The sequence below is a fragment of the Oncorhynchus kisutch genome, linkage group LG3 (genome assembly GCF_002021735.2).
Source record: "Oncorhynchus kisutch isolate 150728-3 linkage group LG3, Okis_V2, whole genome shotgun sequence".
Lineage (NCBI taxonomy): Eukaryota > Metazoa > Chordata > Actinopteri > Salmoniformes > Salmonidae > Oncorhynchus > Oncorhynchus kisutch.
The window spans coordinates 64,958,211-64,976,599 of NC_034176.2; the positions used below are offsets into that span (position 1 = coordinate 64,958,211).

General features: G+C 42.0%; 1 protein-coding gene across 2 annotated transcripts in view; it reads left to right on the forward strand.

Annotated features, from left to right (window-relative positions):
• Positions 1-18,389, forward strand: part of LOC109874559 (nuclear factor of activated T-cells 5) — a 54,283-nt gene that overhangs the window by 13,863 nt on the left and 22,031 nt on the right. Inside the window, exons 1-2 of one of the 2 annotated variants that reach the window (XM_031810967.1) lie at positions 9,398-9,520; positions 16,240-16,368. In XM_031810967.1, coding sequence (XP_031666827.1) covers positions 9,505-9,520; positions 16,240-16,368 — 145 coding nt within the window. In that variant the 5' untranslated portion in view covers positions 9,398-9,504. Of the gene's footprint in view, positions 1-9,397; positions 9,521-16,239; positions 16,369-18,389 lie in introns of those variants that run through there. The other variant, XM_031810956.1, reaches the window with a different exon arrangement.

An 18,389-nucleotide genomic window follows, 5' to 3' on the forward strand; every position in this document is an offset into this window, starting at 1 on the left:
TCCTTATGTGGACATCGTGAAAAGTCTGCCCCACTTGGATCCACCGCTAATGAGCATTGTTCATCAATCTTAACCAAAGACCTTAAGCCTTTTCCTCTTGTGGTAGTTTTCAGATAACCCCTGGTTCTTTAGTGCTATTTAAAGTCCTATTCCTGATTTGTGATTCTATTCTTGTTAAAGCTGTTTCTCTCCTCCCTCCCTCCTGCCATTGCTACACCAACACGTGCTCTGTGTCAGAGAGCTTGCCCAACGATAGATTATTATACACCGGAGGTATGCCAAGGGCTTTGGCAACACTGTGACTTCAAGGGGGGTATAAAGAGACAAACATTCCAGCACACCATAATGGTTGTGCAATCTCAATTTCCTGTGTTTTCATTCCTTTTTCCTGAGTCACCTGTTAGTTCTCAGGGAGGTGGGGGCAGAAAGAATGGCACCTTTTGGAATGACGGTGTCCTATTGTTCCCCCTAACATCCTGTCATAAAAAATAAATATATTTTACGTTTTATGTAAGTAGCTTAGCTACCCGTCTTAAGTCTCAGTAACTTGTAATTGGGAGCATAATAAGGTTCACTTTCACTGAAGTACAGTTAGTTATAATTTTACCTCAGCTGAACTGCCTCTTAGTCACAGCCTGATAAATTGTGAAATGTTAGAAGGGTTTTGGTGAGTGGGAAAACCAGACGTCATCATCAGGTATGACGGTGCCCCACTGCCAAGCTCTGAACCAGATGGAACCTGTTTCTGGTTAGAGATGGGACTGATTACATTTTATCTCAGGGCCTCTTGCTTGATAGCACTGTTTAATCAATCTGTGTGGCAAAAAAATGGGCTACTACCTTTCTCAAAACGTATCTGGAACAGCATTCATTGTCCCTCATAGTTTTGAATCCCATCCAATACAGCCTTGGCAACCGAACAATTCTGCTGAACTAAATTATGTAGCTTAATTCATTTTGTTCTTCTCAGGATAACACCCTCGCCTCCAAACATTGCAAACTGAGTTGCCATCAATTATTTATTTGTGGTGGTGTTGGCATGTACCATTGCTCTGATAATAGCCTCATTCTCCCATGGTTATTTCTAATTAATCAGCAGACATTCTAAAGCCTTAATTAGATTTTGTGCCAAATCCTCTTAGGTGATTAATATACTGTAGGTGTGGTCTTAGTATGGCTGGGAGAGGTGAGACTGAAGGACAAATTAGCACTGCCGTGCAGCACTGGCCAAGGCAAAGACCGCTCCAACCCCACACAGCCCTCCATGCGGCACCATCATGGTCCAACTGAAGAATTCAATCAGGATTGTGGTCAATGTGTACAAATGGGTAAATACACAGTTGGTTTCATTTTGGTTGTTCTGACTGCTGTTGCTGCAGTCCTTCATAGTGCTCTGCTCAGTAATAATCTATGTTATTTTCATGTTTGTCGATTATTCTAAATGCATCCACAACCTCCCTCCCCAACCCCCATGAAGGGGGAGCCTCAAGGCCAAAACAACCCTTCCTAACATAAATTGTTAATGCCAAATATTTTATCAGCTTATTTCAACATTCTTATCAGCAGATTCAACATGCGCCCGTAGCAAAATCAAGAGCAAATACACAAAGGTTCCATATTTAGAGCCTTGTGACGCCGCAGGCTATTTTTAAGCATATCACTAATAACTCTCCTGGGCTTTATAGATGGATGGTAGGAAAGGAGTCTCTGTTTCCCCATGCTCTACAGAGCTGACGTTTGACTGTGGATTTCATGGGCTGCTGGGTAAATGGTTTGGAGTCTTTCATAGTTCTCCTATGTCAACATGGCTGGTACTGATAGAGCCTCAACCAGTAACCATTGTTCATCAATCATTCACTTGGGAAGAGATGCATTTTTCTCCTTCATATGATCCTGGGTAAATCATAGGGCCGGGACTATACCAGTATTGCAATTTATTTTTTCCATGACAAAAATGAAACCATGAAGCAGACTATTTGGTCCATTAACCTGCTGTGTGTAAAATATTCTGTACTATAGCTTGGAAAATAAATAAATGTGACTCTGGATGACAACATAATGATATTTGTTTCCAACATTTGGGCTGTTTTCCTAAAGAAGTTCAATCCACATTGTTTTGTTTCCTTGCCACGATACTGGTATCTCCCTGATCCTAGTAAATAGTATTTCCCTTTTTGTCTTTTAACAAAATCTAAATCTAATCAATTTGTATTTGTCACATACAGAGTTTACAGCAGGTATAAAGGGGGAAGCAAAATGCTTGTGTGCTAGATCCACTGAGATATAAGAAGAACTAGAAACTGCCTACAAGATGGCCGACCGTTGTTTTCAACTTAATCTTCTCACGTTCGCATATACCGTTCTGTGGTTGCTGCCAACTTTCTTACTGGGTCTACGCCGCCTGCGCAGTAGCACTCTGTGCGCACTGGACAGACAGCAGTGTCGAGCGAACCTGCTCCGAGAACTCAGTCAAAGCAGGTGGGCAGCTAAACAAGCCAACCGGCACTTCCCCTGGCTAGCTGGGGTCATGACCTCAGAGCAAGAATATAAAATGTTAACTTCTGCTGTGAGTGATGAAAAAAATATTAAAAAGGACTCTCAGCGACAATTATTTGAATAATTTAATGGTTGTTTTGTGCATAAAGGGGGTGACTAAAGTCTTGTTGCAAATTTTATAATTCGACTTCTCTACGACGCCGTCAATGGGAATTGTCTTTCTTGGCCAGGATTCAGTTAAACTGCAATACTGTAGGTGCAGTCAAAAGTATGCTTCCAGACTGGAACCCTGGCCCCTTGATTAGCTCCCTCAACAATGCAGTACTTCAGTCAATAACAATAATACCGAAAAAAGAGTCAAAGTAATAAGAGAGGTATTATGCATAGTAATAATGGACTGTATTACACTATTTTTATACATATAGAGTGGGTAGTGACTTGGTCACGCAGTGAAATAAATATAATATAGTAGAACTGCAGTGTTGACTGTGTGTGTGTGAGAGCTATTAGTACATGTGGGGGCTTGTTTGTGTGTGTAGTCAGTAGGGCTGGGAATTACCATGGACTTCACAAGACAATATTATCACGATATTTAGGTGCCGATACGATATGTTTTGCGGTTCTCATTATTCTAATATATACCATGGGGCAAAAAAGTATTTAGTCAGCCACCAATTGTGCAAGTTCTCCCACTTCAAAATATGAGAGAGGCCTGTAATTTTCATCATAGCTACACTTAAACTATGACAGACAAAATGAGATAAAAAAAATCCAGAAAATCACATTGTAGGATTTTTTATGAATTTATTTGCAAATTATGGTGGAAAATCTCCCTCGATCTGGGGCTCCACGCAAGATCTCACCCCGTGGGGTCAAAATGATCACAAGCAAGAATTCCAGAGAAAAAATCCCAGAACCACACGGGGGGACCTAGTGAATGACCTGCAGAGAGCTGGGACCAAAGTAACAAAGCCTACCATCAGTAACACACTACGCCGCCAGGGACTCAAATCCTGCAGTGCCAGACCTGTCCCCCTGCTTAAGCCAGTATATGTTCAGGCCCGTCTGAAGTTTGCTAGAGAGCATTTGGATGATCCAGAAGAAGATTGGGAGAATGTCATATGGTCAGATGAAACCAAAATATAACTTTTTGGTAAAAACTCAACTCATTGTGTTTGGAGGACAAAGAATGCTGAGTTGCATCCAAAGAACACCATACCTACTGTGAAGCATGGGGGTGGAAACATCATGCTTTGGGGCTGTTTTTCTGCAAAGGGACCAGGACGACTGATCCGTGTAAAGGAAAGAATGAATTGGGCCATGTATCGTGAGATTTTGAGTGAAAGCCTCCTTCCATCAGCAAGGGCATTGAAGATTAAACGTGGCTGGGTCTTTCAGCATGACAATGATCCCAAAGACATCGCCCGGGCAACGAAGGAGTGGCTTCGTAAGAAGCATTTCAAGGTCCTGGAGTGGCCTAGCCCGTCTCCAGATCTCAACCCCATAGAAAATCTTTGGAGGGAGTTGAAAGTCTGTGTTGCCCAGCAACAGCCCCAAAACATCACTGCTATAGAGGAGATCTGCATGGAGGAATGGGCCAAAATACCAGCAACAGTGTGTGTAAACCTTGTGAAGACTTACAGAAATGTTTGACCTCTGTCATTGCCAACAAAGGGTATATAACAAAGTATTGAGATAAACGGTTGTTATTGACCAAATACTTATTTTCCACCATCATTTGCAAATAAATCAATTTAAAATCCTACAATGTGATTTTCTGGAATTTTTTTCTCATTTTGTCTGTAGTTGAAGTGTACCTATGATTGAAATTACAGGCCTCTCTCATCTTTTTAAGTGGGAGAACTTTCACATTTGGTGGCTGACTAAATACTTTTTTGACACACTGTACATATACACACAGTGGGATCCAAAACTACTGGCACCCCTGACTGGCAATACACAAACAATACTTACAAAAATGTAAACAATATAATTATAGAGAAACTCAAAATACCAACATGTGAGAAATACTGTACTTTATTCATGTTTCAATGGAACCAACCAAAATCATTTATAGATCCTCCACATCAGGTTTTCACAATTAATGGCATCCTTAAAGATGATTGTAAATAACATCTAACAAAATTAAACCAGGAATTAAATTCCACTTATTTAAGTTGATCTAAGTCTTAAGAAACTATATTGAGCCGTTACATCACTTCCTGTTTCACTAGGGTATAAAAATGAGGTAACGCGTGCAATATCCCTTTGTCATCCAACACTATGAAGAAAACAAAAGAACTGGCAGTTCAAAAGAGACCGATGGTTGTAGACCTTCATGAATCTGGTAATGGCTACAAGAAGATCCACAAACAAATGAATATACCACTGAGCACTGTCAGAGCAATTAATTGAAAATGGAAAAGATTTGGAACAGTTGAAAACCTCACAGGTAGAGGACACAAATGCATCCCCCCCCCCCCCCCCCCCCCAGGATAGGGAGGAGGATGGTGAGAGAATCAACAAAATCCCCAAGAATCACTGTGAAAGAATTGCAGGCCTTGGTGGCATCTTGGTGTCACCAGGTTTCAAAAAGCACCATCAGACTCCACCTCCACAACCACAGGCTCTTTGGAAGGGTTGCCAGGCTCATTCTGACGCCAAAACAGAGACGCAAGTGCTTGGAGTTTGCCAACCGTCATTTAAATTATGACTGGAAGAAGGTGCTCTGGTCAGATAAGACCAACATTTAACATTTTGGTCAGATACAGCATCGGTATGTTTGGCGTCGAAACAGAGATGCATAATAGGAGAGGCACCTCGTACCCACGGTGAAATATGGTGGTGGGTCAGTGATGTTCTGGGGTTGTTTTAATTCCAGAGGTCCAGGGGCACTGGTTAAGATTGATGGCATAATGAATTCCACCAAGTTTCAGGCAATTTTTGGCTGAGAATCTGGTTGCCTCTGCCAGAAGGCTGGGACTTGGCCGTAGGGGGACTTTCCAACAAGACAATGACCTAAAACATACCTCAAAATCCACACAGAAATGGTTCTGTGACAACAAAATCAATGTTCTGCCATGGCCATCTCAGTCGCCGGACCTCAATCCAATCGAAAACCAGTGGGTTGAGTTGAGGAGGGCAGTTGAGAAGCGCAAAGCCAAGAATGTGAAGAATCTTGAAAGGATCTGCAAAATCTCTCCAAATGTGTTCTAGAACCTTGTCAAACATTACAGGAAAAGACTCCATGCTGTTATCCTTTGATCAGTTGTGGCAATAAAAGTGCTCAAACCAAATTGGCTCCCTATTTAAAAACAAGATGGAGAACAAGCTATGAAGGAAAAATACTGGAACTTTGGTGCAACTAGCACAAAAATATTGCGATATTGTCAAAATGAAACGATACATCGTCCAAAATGATATCCCGATATGTAACTGTATGGATTTTTTTTCATCACTAGTCAGTGCAATTAATCTCTACGGTGCAGATACTCTCTGAGGTAAATGAACTCTAATTTCAGTGTTGTATAGCTGGTTGTTTTTCTGATTGTCCTGTTTGGGAGGCTGAGAAGCTAAAAGCTTGGCTTGGTGATGTCATGCAGTGAGTGTATTTGTGCGTACTGAGTGACCACAGGCCTCCTTGTTGCCTAAGCATGGTTTTCCCGCTGGCTGGAGAAATGCCTATGTGGGCACACTGAGCTCATTGTGAAGCAGCGTCCTTGTGAATATGGGGGAATGGGGGAATGGCAGTCCTGTGATGTGTCCTATGAATGAGACAAGCAGTAACAAGATAGATATTAGCAGATGGACCCGATTGTGACTGACAGCCTGATGGTATGCAAGGCCTGGTCTGCAATCGTACCGGTAAATTGACAGTTGATGAGTCGGATTAAATGATTGTCGTAATAGGTAAAGAAGGAAGTGTTTAAAATGGCTAAATAAAGGTTGGCAATAGGTTTAGCTACTTAAGAATCATACTGCATGTTTATGGACTCAAATCTGTAGATCGGTGCGTGTATGTGTGTTCTCACTTCTCAAACTATGGCAGATTTCAGCTGTTCAGACAGAATGTGCATCGTCGTTTAATATTTTTTTGCTACCCTCGCTCTCTCTGTTAAATATATTATCCACATATATGGCTTCGTAGCGAATGTAATCACCATTAGCTAGTTCTCATAGTATCTGAAAACTCAACAAATGATTGAGTTATTTCGAATTTAGTCATGGCAGCTGAGTTGTTTAGAGGTGCGTCCTGACGGCAACAAAAAAAATCTAATATATTCCAGATCACAGAAAATGACTAAAAATACTAGTTTCATAACAATTCATGATCACAAATCATGACGTTATGTTGGACCCATTTGCATTGAATAGATATTCTCAAACTAACAGCAGTGCCTATATGATGTCCTTCCATACAGGCGTGACATGCTGGAGTGATTCTGCTATGCAAATGTTGTTGATCAGTAGGCTACTATACGTCCCAAATAGAAGGGAAACAGATTGTCATCTGTAGCATCCACTGATCAGCTAAAACAAGCTCAATAACTCAATGCATGCACACACTCTTATTGAATATGCATTCACATGTATTGTGAGTAGGCCTATGCCATCTTAATTTACCCAGTTTATCAAGAGATTTACCATTCAAATAAAATGTTATGAAGTTAGATTGGTAAAAAAAAAAAGAATGCAAATGTATTGTTAGATTTTCTTTAATTGATGAATTAATGCATACATGGCTGTCTCTGGGAAATTTAATGAAATTGAATATCGGCCTAAAATACCAAATTAGTATGGACATTAGCCCTAAAAAAATCCATATCGGTCGTTCTCTAAACAGAACATGCAACTCACAGATGCAATAGCATTCGTCCTTCTTACTGAATTCCGATGTGCAGTTTGAAGATGTTAGAATAACTGTCCACATAATGTTTCTCAGCCAACAAGATGAGTAACGAACAGCAAAATCTTTAGCCTATGTCAATCTACTATCCTCCATAGTAAAAAAGTTGACCTACTCTGTTGGTCAGCTTGTTGTTCTGTGCGAGAAAGAAATTCCAAACAGACTCTGGGACAGTTGTGCGACAAAAGATCCCATATTCATACAACTAGTACATCAAAATAACTTTAAAAAGCATTGAGGCTGATGCAACAGATCAGAACTTTTGGCTTAAAATTATGATAAACAATTATTTGTTAACATTATAGCTGTGTGGCAATGCACACACGTCAGTAGGCTATGCGTGAATGTTCCTTCCATAATGCAATTAGAGAGAAAACAACATGGTTATCAAAAGCACACTGCACATGCAAGTGGTTTCATGTGACAGAGATGAATGAAAATATCCATTAGAAATTTTGAGAAATGGGAGATCTAAAGATGCAGCAACAAACATGGGTTGCTAATATGACTAGGATTGTGCCTTAGGCTACTGGACAATGAAAGAAAGTTGATTTGAAAACCAATAGAACATGAGAGAAATCGGCTAATTGTTTCAGTGGCATATGGAGTTGTTTTTTTAAATAATTGCCTCCTCGTTTATAGAAACGGATTTTGGCTCAGCCACTTTGAAGCAATGTAAAGACATGCCTCATGATATGAAGTAAAACGTTAAGGTTTCACACAATACGTATACGTTTTCAAAATGCATACTGCTTCCAGCTTTTGTGGTGGGATTATCTGAATCCTGCCCACTGTTGCCTAAGCACTTGAATGGCGAATGAGAAGCGCTCTTCAATTACCAGTTGAGAAATAAAAAATAGTATATATCTTTAAGCGTGACCATCAAATCTGTAGAATTGTTGCACAATGATTGGGCTAATAGAAGCACGTTTCACTCCAGCAGCAACAGGATCTGTAGCAGCAGCTCTCGCACAGATCTTCCACTCAAATTACGCTCTGTATCTGTAAACTGTGCATGCGTGATAATTAAGAATCATAACAACTAACAAAAATACACTCAGAATTTAATTCCACAGTAGGGCTCACTGTGACTGGCTAGTTTATCCTGATGATGGTTGGTGGTGTTGTCTTGCGAGCCAGTCGGAGGTAGGCCTAGTCTGATTCCAAGAAGTGGTCTCTGGTCACCGTGAGATTAGCTGGACAGAAACAGGAATCAGGTCACGATCTCTGAGCCTTGCATGACACCAACGGCTGCCCTTAACCCAGGACCTGGCTGCCTTTCACAAACAAACACAGATGGAGAAAGAATAAAGAGTGAGAAGACCAAAGATGCATAGACGACACAGATCACATTCTGAGAGGTGATATGGGACCTGATAAAGATAATGCACAGTCTATAAACCAAACCTCTCAACTTACCTTGTGATGCGTTTCACTCAATGTTTAACAAACCTCAGCTAGTTTGTTTCTTCCCCTGTCATACTGAATGGAATAAATTACACACACTAGGAAGCACATGGAAGGGAAATGATAAACATCCACTCTGTTAACCCCTCTGTCCATGCACTGCTCTTGCATTGGTCTAAAATTGTCTTCTTTCATCTCAGTGTTAAGATATTGTTTGCGTGAGACGTTATGGCGCTGTACTAATGGTCAACCACACAGATACACACTGGACTGGTTGTGTGGAAAGCCTGAAGTACATCTGCTCTCACCTAACCTCTACACTCCTCGTGACTCCTTCCAAACATTCTACTGCAACTGGTATATAAATCAAATATTGCCACTCATTAAGTAATTTATTTGAGCTATTTGCCCCAACAACATTGTTCCAAGTAGTACAGTGATTTGAAAATACAGATAAAATTGAGAATCTTGAGGATTTTGTGATCAAATTCACCTAAAATGTTCCTACGAAACAGGAAGTGCACTGGACGCTGAGGGTATGGGCCCCTGTGTAAGTCACACATTGTGTTTTGTTTTTCTTTCAGGTGGTTGATTCCTCTCTGTCTCTGTGTGAAGAATAGATCTGCTCTGGGATTCAATTCCATGGAGAGCATTGTCATAAAACATTCATCAGTGGATGGTTTAGGTGACAGGACATGGCACAGGAAGTAGGTGAGAAGACCAGACCTGCTCTATTGGATTAATGAAGCCATTATGTTTTTTTCTCAGGTAGTGAGAGATTGTGACTGGTCTGGGGCTGAGGATGGTCACACTTGCATTTGGTTTCTGGTTTTCAGGTACCCTAGATGGAGATATGAATGTTCCTTTGGTTATGCACAGATAGAGACCCCAGTTCAGCTGTGTGGTGGGGCAATGTATTGGGAACCTGTAGGAGTTTCTTCTATGACTGGAACTGTGTGTGGGAGAGAACATAAAGTAATAGTTGTTTCTGTTGTGCTTTTAACCAAACTGTTTCCACAAGACTGTGACTGACACACATCATCACAGTGTCTTTGTTAGTCTTTTTTGCAATGTCCTTGTTGGAGGTGTGCTGGTGACCACATCTATAATGATGTCACTAGGCCGTGTGGTCCTTGTTTACACCTCTATTTGGGCAGCGGGCACAGCAGCAAGAGATGAGGGTTGATGACGGTACGGTGACATTGGTAACACGCAGGCCAACTGTGCTATGAATTGAGCTTGCCCCCTAGATGTCAACACATGGAGGATGTGAACATTTACATTAATCCCTGACACCAGAGCTGGTGACCCCTCATATTTGTTCTCCACCACCCCTCTAGTTTTCCTGGAGAGAGTGAGAGGGGACAGATTTGCTGTTGGGTGATACCGTGGAAGCATTTTATAACTCCATCCCTTAGTTGTCAGGCGCATTTGAATCATGCCTCTGTTAGGTTGGCCAAATTGAACCGAAGGGCATTGCAATGGTTGAGATTGTCATAGTTGCCTTTGGGGAAACCTTTTTGTTGTGGCTTGAGTGGACTCTTGGTGATATAGGTTACTGTTGGGTGTGAGAATCACAGTGGACAGGGTAGGCTAGGCCTACTTGTCAAATACGTTTTGGTTGACATTTGTGGTGAATACTTTTAGCACTTATTTTTGTCACAACAATTTCACCATGTTTCAGTCATACATTTTATCAAGTCGCATGGGTGGCAACATCTTCCTTCCTGTTGAACAAATTTGAAACCACTTTTGACGTCATCATTCAACATTCCTCACTCAAAATCGTATTTTTCTGTGTCAATGTTTTACAAAGTAGGCCGGCCGGCCGTATGTGACTTGTGCTTCAATGGTTTGTGTTGGTTTGCCGTTAGGAGTGTATTTTGCGAAGATGTTGAGTTCTCCCTCTGGGCTCATACCAGAGTAGCACCTGATTTGAATATAGAGTTGATTGATGGCTGCCCAGACCCTTTGACTGCTTTAGATGTCAGGGGAGGTTGTGGGTGGCGTTTAAAGATTTGAACGATTTTTTTTTATTTTATTTAACACGTGTGTGTTACCATTGCTTACTGAGATGATTCTGCAGTATTTACAGTAACTCTGGCAGTTGTTGAAATAGCCACCTGTAATATTAGGGTAACTTATTTAGGGATATATGTGTCTGTTTTTCTCCTCATTAGCTCAGGAGAAGAGACAACTCTCTTCTGGAAAGTGCCCCCCTGTTGCTATGGTGTCAGTGGCAGCCCTCATGTAGGCTTGGTTGTAAACATATCAGGAGTGTTGTAAATAGCTCACTGCAGGTGCCAGCCCTCTGAATGTGTTTCTCCCTGCCTGTGTTGCACATCAGATGTGCTGCTGTGAAGGTAAGCCTATTCTTTATCCTTCCTAGTGTATCTTCATTTAGTGTTGTCCCACCATAATGTAGCCTAGCCACCCTGCACCTTTATCCTACTTTGGCTGTTTGTGTTTTTCTCAATGGCCTCCATTTCTATTTGACAAGCTTCAAATGACAAGTTGAACAAGCTGATAGAAAAAGGTTGGTGAACACCATAACAAGACAAGTGGTGGGAGGGGAGGGGCACAGAAGGGGTGTTAACAGTCATTCGGCCAAAAGCACAGTGCCACGCCCCAGGTGCTAGGGCTAGTGAGAGCAAGCAGCAGGAATGTGAGGGAAATGAATGGGAGTGTAAGTCCTGCCTTTCCCATGGTGAGTGGTCTCTCTTTACACTTTTACTTCGACATAGAGTTGTGCAGTAAAAACTGAACACAAGGGTTTCACATGCTATGGACACGATTTTTAACTGTGTGGATGTTTAGAGATCCACTTCGCCTGGATTTGCCTCTAAAGAAGATGAATCTTTGAACAGTAGGCTACATGTGGCAGATCATAGGCTTGGCAGAGTTGGGCTGAATAAATTGTACCTGTTTCTTAATTTGTACCCTATCATCATTGCATGTGTAGTAACAGCATTATTTATTTGAGAAATGGGATGGTGGCATCTTTCCCTTCATTCATTTTAGTTTAGAAGCAGATCAAATCAAATAATTGGCATCTTAAATCCAGTTTTGGAGCTGTGAACTGATTCACTTTCTGAACTGTGACATCTGTCAGAATAGGAGAGAAAATTAAGTTATCCTCATTTTCAGTCTGACTTGATCAAATTCACAGAACAGCAAAACAGAGCGTATTAGAATGGAGGCAACACATGGTGTCAAGTCAATATGTTTATTTAGCCAGTTAATGATATTGACCCTTGTTTTTCTTTTCCCCGTGCGAAAGGAAAATCGTGTTTAGCGATGTGAAAAGAAAGCACTGTGCCCTGTTTGCAAGGGAGGAAACTATGCAGCAGAATAGGAATTTTCACTCTTTATAAAGTCCTGGGACTGTGGAAACACTAAAACAGGCCAGCCACTGATTCGTGAGCAGAGCTCTGAGAGCAGAGTACACACTTTCTGTCTGTGCGGTCTGCATTCTGTTTACTGGAAGGGCCCCGTGCAGAGTGCACATGTTCCCGCATGTGCCATCAGTGTGGCCAGGGAGGACTGGTAGAGGGACTAGTAAACGGAGTGGCAGACTCAGAGAATGGGAGAGAAAGTGTGTTTGTTTATGCCTTTCTTTTCTGAAGAGGTTACCTAACGTAGAAGCATTCAAACCACACCAGGTCCCCTTGTGCCGCTGCAACGTGAAGCAGGGATGAGGAGGCGGCGGACTTTGTCATTTTCAGGCCCCTCTGTGTGGGAAACTGTGTTTTCATCCAGAATGAGCAGTGCTGTGGGACTCCCGAGGCCTGTAGGCTGGTTTTCACTGCTTGCTTCCCAGGTTCGTCTGTAGTAGACAGCCAGCGGTAACAATGGGAGGGTTAAGTATCTGACACACACACCAAACCCCGGGACTCAGCTGCAAGTAATTAAAGCTGGCAGTTGACAGAGAGTCAGGCGACTGTAATGGTCACTGTAAGTTCATACCATAATATTTGGAAGATGAATAGGGTCTGGCAGTAAACGTGTTGTATTGTTGTTGACCTAAGGCTTTCTAGCTCCCCTCCCTCTGTCCTGTTCACCCTAATGGGGGAGTCCGAGGGAGACAGGCCCTCTGTAAATCCTGCTCTCTCTACTGTAATCACTTCTGAAATGCTACTTATTGACATGCGAGGGCTTTTGTTGTGACCTGCATAGTCTTGTTTTTTCCATAGAAGTCGTTTATCCCTGAGGTTTTACCGTCTCGGGTTTGAAAGTAAAAGATGGTTTCCTTCTCAGAGAACGCTCAGCAGGCCATTCATTTGATTCTAATTTGACACGACTGCATGGATTCATTCAGATCTGGTGTTGCAATCTCAATCATAAAGAGAAAAGTAGCTATTGAGCTTTTTGTCTTGTAAAATATATAAAGTATCAGTAGGGGCTTTACTAGGACACTAAAAGTAATCTATTCAAATGATAATTGGGATAGGGAATTTGGTGCTCAGTAGGACTTGTTTAGGCTGACGATGGCCCTATTCCCACTACGAGATATGAAGGTCTGAGGAGCGGGGTGGTGAAATAACATTCTACTTTTCAATTCACATTACATCCTGGCTTTACCTTTCGTTGTGGCTGGCAACACAACATTCTTTGTCTGCAGCTCAAATTTAACATAAATATCACAGTAGCCACTAGCCATAAAGCACGAACTATTCAACAATATCCAACTTTTCTTCTAAAACATATGACATTGTTGAATAATGCAACCAAACCATATTACACTCTTGAATAATACAAGAATTCACAAGCATGTATGTGCAGACAATTAAAGGGTTTGTTTTCTCGTCTATAGCCTACACTCGTTACATTTTAGCATAGAGTTGCTATAATGGCATGTTATAGCAAAGTTAGCCTATCAAAGCTGTTTTATATGGAAGCCCATAACTGCCACAAAAAAATAAAATTCCTCATGATTTGTCAACGTGCACAATTAGTCTGATCTTCAGTCTGATCAACTGTAGTCTACTGATAACAACCACAGCTGCAGGTAGCCTAGAGAAGCCTATGCGATTCCATGCCATCTGCGCCTGGCCAGGGGAAACATAACATGTTTTTATAGCCTACGCTATGTATTTATAGTTGGGATGTAACGATTCACCTGATTTTTCAGTTGTTTAAAATCGGTCGGTGGACCTCAAAACGATCCAAATGTAGCATGCATAATTCAGAATATCGATTCAAACATTGCGAATCGCCGGTTCACTTTTTTTTTGTGACAACTGATGTGTCCTCTCATTCATTGTCAAACTAGCCATATAACTGTGTTGACAATCATTGATCTACAAGTCATTTTGCATGCCGAACAACCCCAGAGAATATCAGTAGCCTAGTCAAACTGAGCACTGTGCCCAGCTTTGCGTGCTGACCAACACGGGTTAGGCGGCCTGTCCCTGCAGGATTATGTACATCTGTGCGGCACCTTTAGCATTCAACTGCTAAAATGGCTTGCACGATATTAGGCTTTATTAGTTGATTGACAGCATGTGTCATTTTCTAGATGGTTATCAATGTGCTGTTGAAAATTGTGTTTTACCGGAATAAAAGTAAGCTACCGGAGACTACTCTCAACTGGCTATACCTGCTGAACGGGGCTTACAATAGATTTTATTTCAGGGGCCTCCCAAGTGGCTCAGTGGTCTAAGGCACTTCATTGCACTAGAGATCCTGGTTCGAGTCCAGGCTCTGTCACAGCCGGCCTCGACAGAGCGACCCATGGGGCGGTGCACAATTGGCCCAGCGTCGTCCGGGTTTGGGGAGGGTTGGATACCACGTAATTGGGGAGGAAGGGGTTAAAAAATAAATAATAAGAAGAAGAAGAAGAAATATATATTATCTCAATTGTTCAGGTTCACCATCAGCAATCGTTTTGGTACTTTTGCTTTAAATGTCAAACGTTCAAATCAGTTGGTTTTGAGATGGGGTGAAATCCAAAGTTGTGCTATATTCATTGGCTATGTCATAGCTAATTTGTAAACAATAAATATTGATACATTACTTGCCCAAACACTTAATCTGCAAAAATGACTAATTAATTAATGGGCACAATTGATTTCAGAACCAAAGTGGGGAGACAAAAAACAAACTACATTGCCCCCCTAAATCTGATAGTGGTGGTAGATTTCTAGTCTCTCTTATGGCTCAGATCAGGCTCAGTGCAGCCGGCACCTACTGCGACAATTTCAGAATGTAACAGGCTGTTACTGCAATTTCAGGTAAAAACTCAATAAAACAAGTCTCAAATATTAGGAAAACGCCTATACATTTCAGCCGTTTCAAAAACATTGCTCTGGTATTGCCATTTATACTTTAGGAGTGTTGGCTCAATGAGACAATTCTGTTCGCACTGCCCTGCTTCAAGGGGGCAACTGTCGGGCGAGTGTCATGCGCTACCTCTGAAGTAATATGTGTAACCAACGTTATATTAGTAAAAGTCTAGTAAGTGTGAAGAGACTCTATCTGCAGAACCATAGATAGTCCTATTGAATGGAGGAGTTGGATGTGTGAATGTTCTGGTCGTCATCACAAGTAGTGTAGCGCTTGAAGTCACCTCCCTCCACACCTGCTTTCCTCCAGTCCTCCTCAGCCCCTATTGTTTTCATTGTGGTGCTCATCAGCATACTTAACATGGCTCGGGGGGCATTGCGCTCTTGTTCCTCTAAATAGCTCCCTGCCATTTTTCAGGGAGGGGGCCTAGCAAGACCTCCCAGGCCCCTGGCACAGGCACGTGGGGATGGGGGTTGGTAGGTGGTAGGGGCATCCGGGCAGCAGCTGATAGGCCAGGCTGTAGAGACATGGTAGGAATCTGGACTGGGTCTGTATTTATCACTATAGTGCATTTTATAAACTGCTAGGTCATTTTCCAGAGTGCTGGCCAGGCAGGATAATGCTCTGGGCCTGGTACAGGGTCAGTGTCAACTGACAAAGGCATGCTGTACCATGTTTATGAAGGTTATTGTTTTCGCTGTTTAACATTTTTCTTGATGTTTATAAGGAGAGCCTATAAGTATAGGTGAAAGGAAAAAAAGAACCATACTCACAGAATTGTATTTTACAATTTTACCTTTATTTAACCAGGCAAGTCAGTTAATAACACATTCTTATTTTCAATGACGGCCTGGGAACAGTGGGTTAACTGCCTGTTCAGGGGCAGAACGACAGATTTGTACCTTGTCAGCTCGGGGGTTTGAACTCGCAGCCTTCCGGTTACTAGCCCAATGCTCTAACCACTAGGCTACGCTGCAAATTTAAACTTGTCTTTAGAATTCTGAAAGAGCTTCATCTACAGTAAATCTGCTGACTTCTTTGTAAGCGCTCTCATGCTGTTAGATTATGAACAGCCTTTCAAGTCCTTACAAAGGGATTCGACTCATCTCCTGAACCCCCCCCCCTCTCTCTCTCTCTCTACACAGAATCAGTGTATGACCTTCTCCCCAAAGAGCTGCAGCTGCCATCCTCCACTCAGCAAAACCCAGCAGCAGCCATGAGCCAGAAGAGCGGTGGAGAGGCAGTTCCTCCTCCCTCAGCTGCCCTTGACTCAGGTAAGCCCCTCCTCCTCTACCCCCTCTTCTCTTCTGCCTCCATGGTAACAGTGAGCAGTGCTGGTAATGGTTCCATCCTGTTTCCTGGAGTCAACCCTTCTTTAGGCTACCTGCAAGACCACTTCCAACTACATTAGGGGTAGGCAGCACACAGCCTGTACCTGTAGGCTTACACCTGCATGTAGAGAGTACAGCCAATAGGTAAGGGGCAGCTGCTGAAGACCAGAGTTATGAGGCCTTATTGCCCTCTCCCTTGGGCGTCCTGTGGCCCTCAGAAAACATACTGCACACAATGCCAGCCAGCCATCCCTGGGCCCTGGGGGCTTGCTCACATCTCTGAAGACTGAACAGTTCTGACTGTGAGTGATGGGAACGACCTGTTCCTGTTTTTTTGTTTTGGTGTGCATTATCCCCTGGGTTTTACACAGAGATAATTATTGCAGACATGCAGAACTATGAGCACCTTTATATCATGATCTGTTGCTGGTTTCTATAAACCTCACAGCTCAGATGTAATCAGCTCCAGCTGCAGCCCCTTTTAGAATCCCAATCAGAGGGCTAGACTGAAAATGGGCTGTAGTAAAGCATTGCCTGGTTTTGTGCTGAAACAATGATTCTATACAAGGACTCTAGGATCCAAACATCTCTTTATGACACAGGCCTACAGGTTGCAAGCAGATCAGAAAGGCCTCTTTTTAATGTGCTTTAGAGTAGACATTTTTAAAGGTTTTCCCATCAGGGCGTAGGGGCTGTTACACACTAACAGAGAGGGCATTCCTGCTCTCCATAGAAATCCAACTTCATGATCCTAGCTCAACAATTGGCTAAATGGATTGCACTGTTTTCAGGGGTTGGGTTATGCCAAAACAAAGTCATGCCTACAGTCCTTGCTGGGAACACTGTGCCTTGCAGTTGGAGTCTAAAGAAACTCTCTTCATTCCATGCCATTAGAGGACACCCCTGATTATTTCGGGGTACACAAGACCTACGGAGTCCCCATCTTCTTGGGCTGTCTGAATGATCTTCAATATGGCAGTCTGTCTATTTGGGGTCCCCTAAATCATGAAAGGCAAAATGTACCCCATTAATTGACAATAGCAATTGGCTCCCAGTCTGTTATTGTACATTTGTGAATATAGATGTTATAAAAATGCAAACCATCTCTCTTTGGGACAAGACACAAGTCAGAAGCCGGGTACAAAACCATTTCTGTACTGCTCACAAAATCATTATTTGAGATCCAAAAATGTTAAGTAATTCAGTGATATCTCTTTGCAAAATTCCAGAAATATCACTAACTGTTTACTTGTGTGTTTTGCAGCTATTTTGCTTAACCAGTTACTGCCACACCATTAGTTCAAGTAGTATCTTCTGACACCATGCATCAGTCTGTGTAAGGATAAATAGTACATCTAGTACACTACAGTACTTGCACATAAGGAATCCAGAGAATCTAGTATGTTTGCAACTGTAGGCCTAAATGTTAATTAAACCAATATCATATTCAAAGCAAGAGGAAAAAATATAAAACAAAACACCTTTTTCTGGATAAATCTGTCACAACCTGAACGTTCAAAATGCAATTCACTTTAGCTCTTTTTACTCTGCCCCTTACCAAAGTGCCCTGGTTTAGAGTGAGTTTCAGTAGAACCAGAAGTCTGTTGCCTTCGGACATCAGTGCTTCAATGCAGCCAATGCAGCCCTCAGACAAGGCGGGACATACTGACTGTAGCTGGAGGAAGGTGAAGTATTTTTCAGTTTACATGAAATTTAATTTGGGACTGTAGGTTTTACTGCAAGTTGGCCTTACTTCTTCTGGCTATCTCTTCTTCTTTTCACTTTTTTTGTGAATTTTATTTTGTACCACAAATCTTTCAAATCAAGTATTGAAAAAATACTTTGACATTAAAATGTAGGTTTCTATTGGTTCTCTGTCAAATGAGGACAACTTTTTAATTTTAGGCTGTCCAGCAGTTCAGGTTAGTTTTTTTTGGTCACACCAGCCAATTTTCCCCATCGCT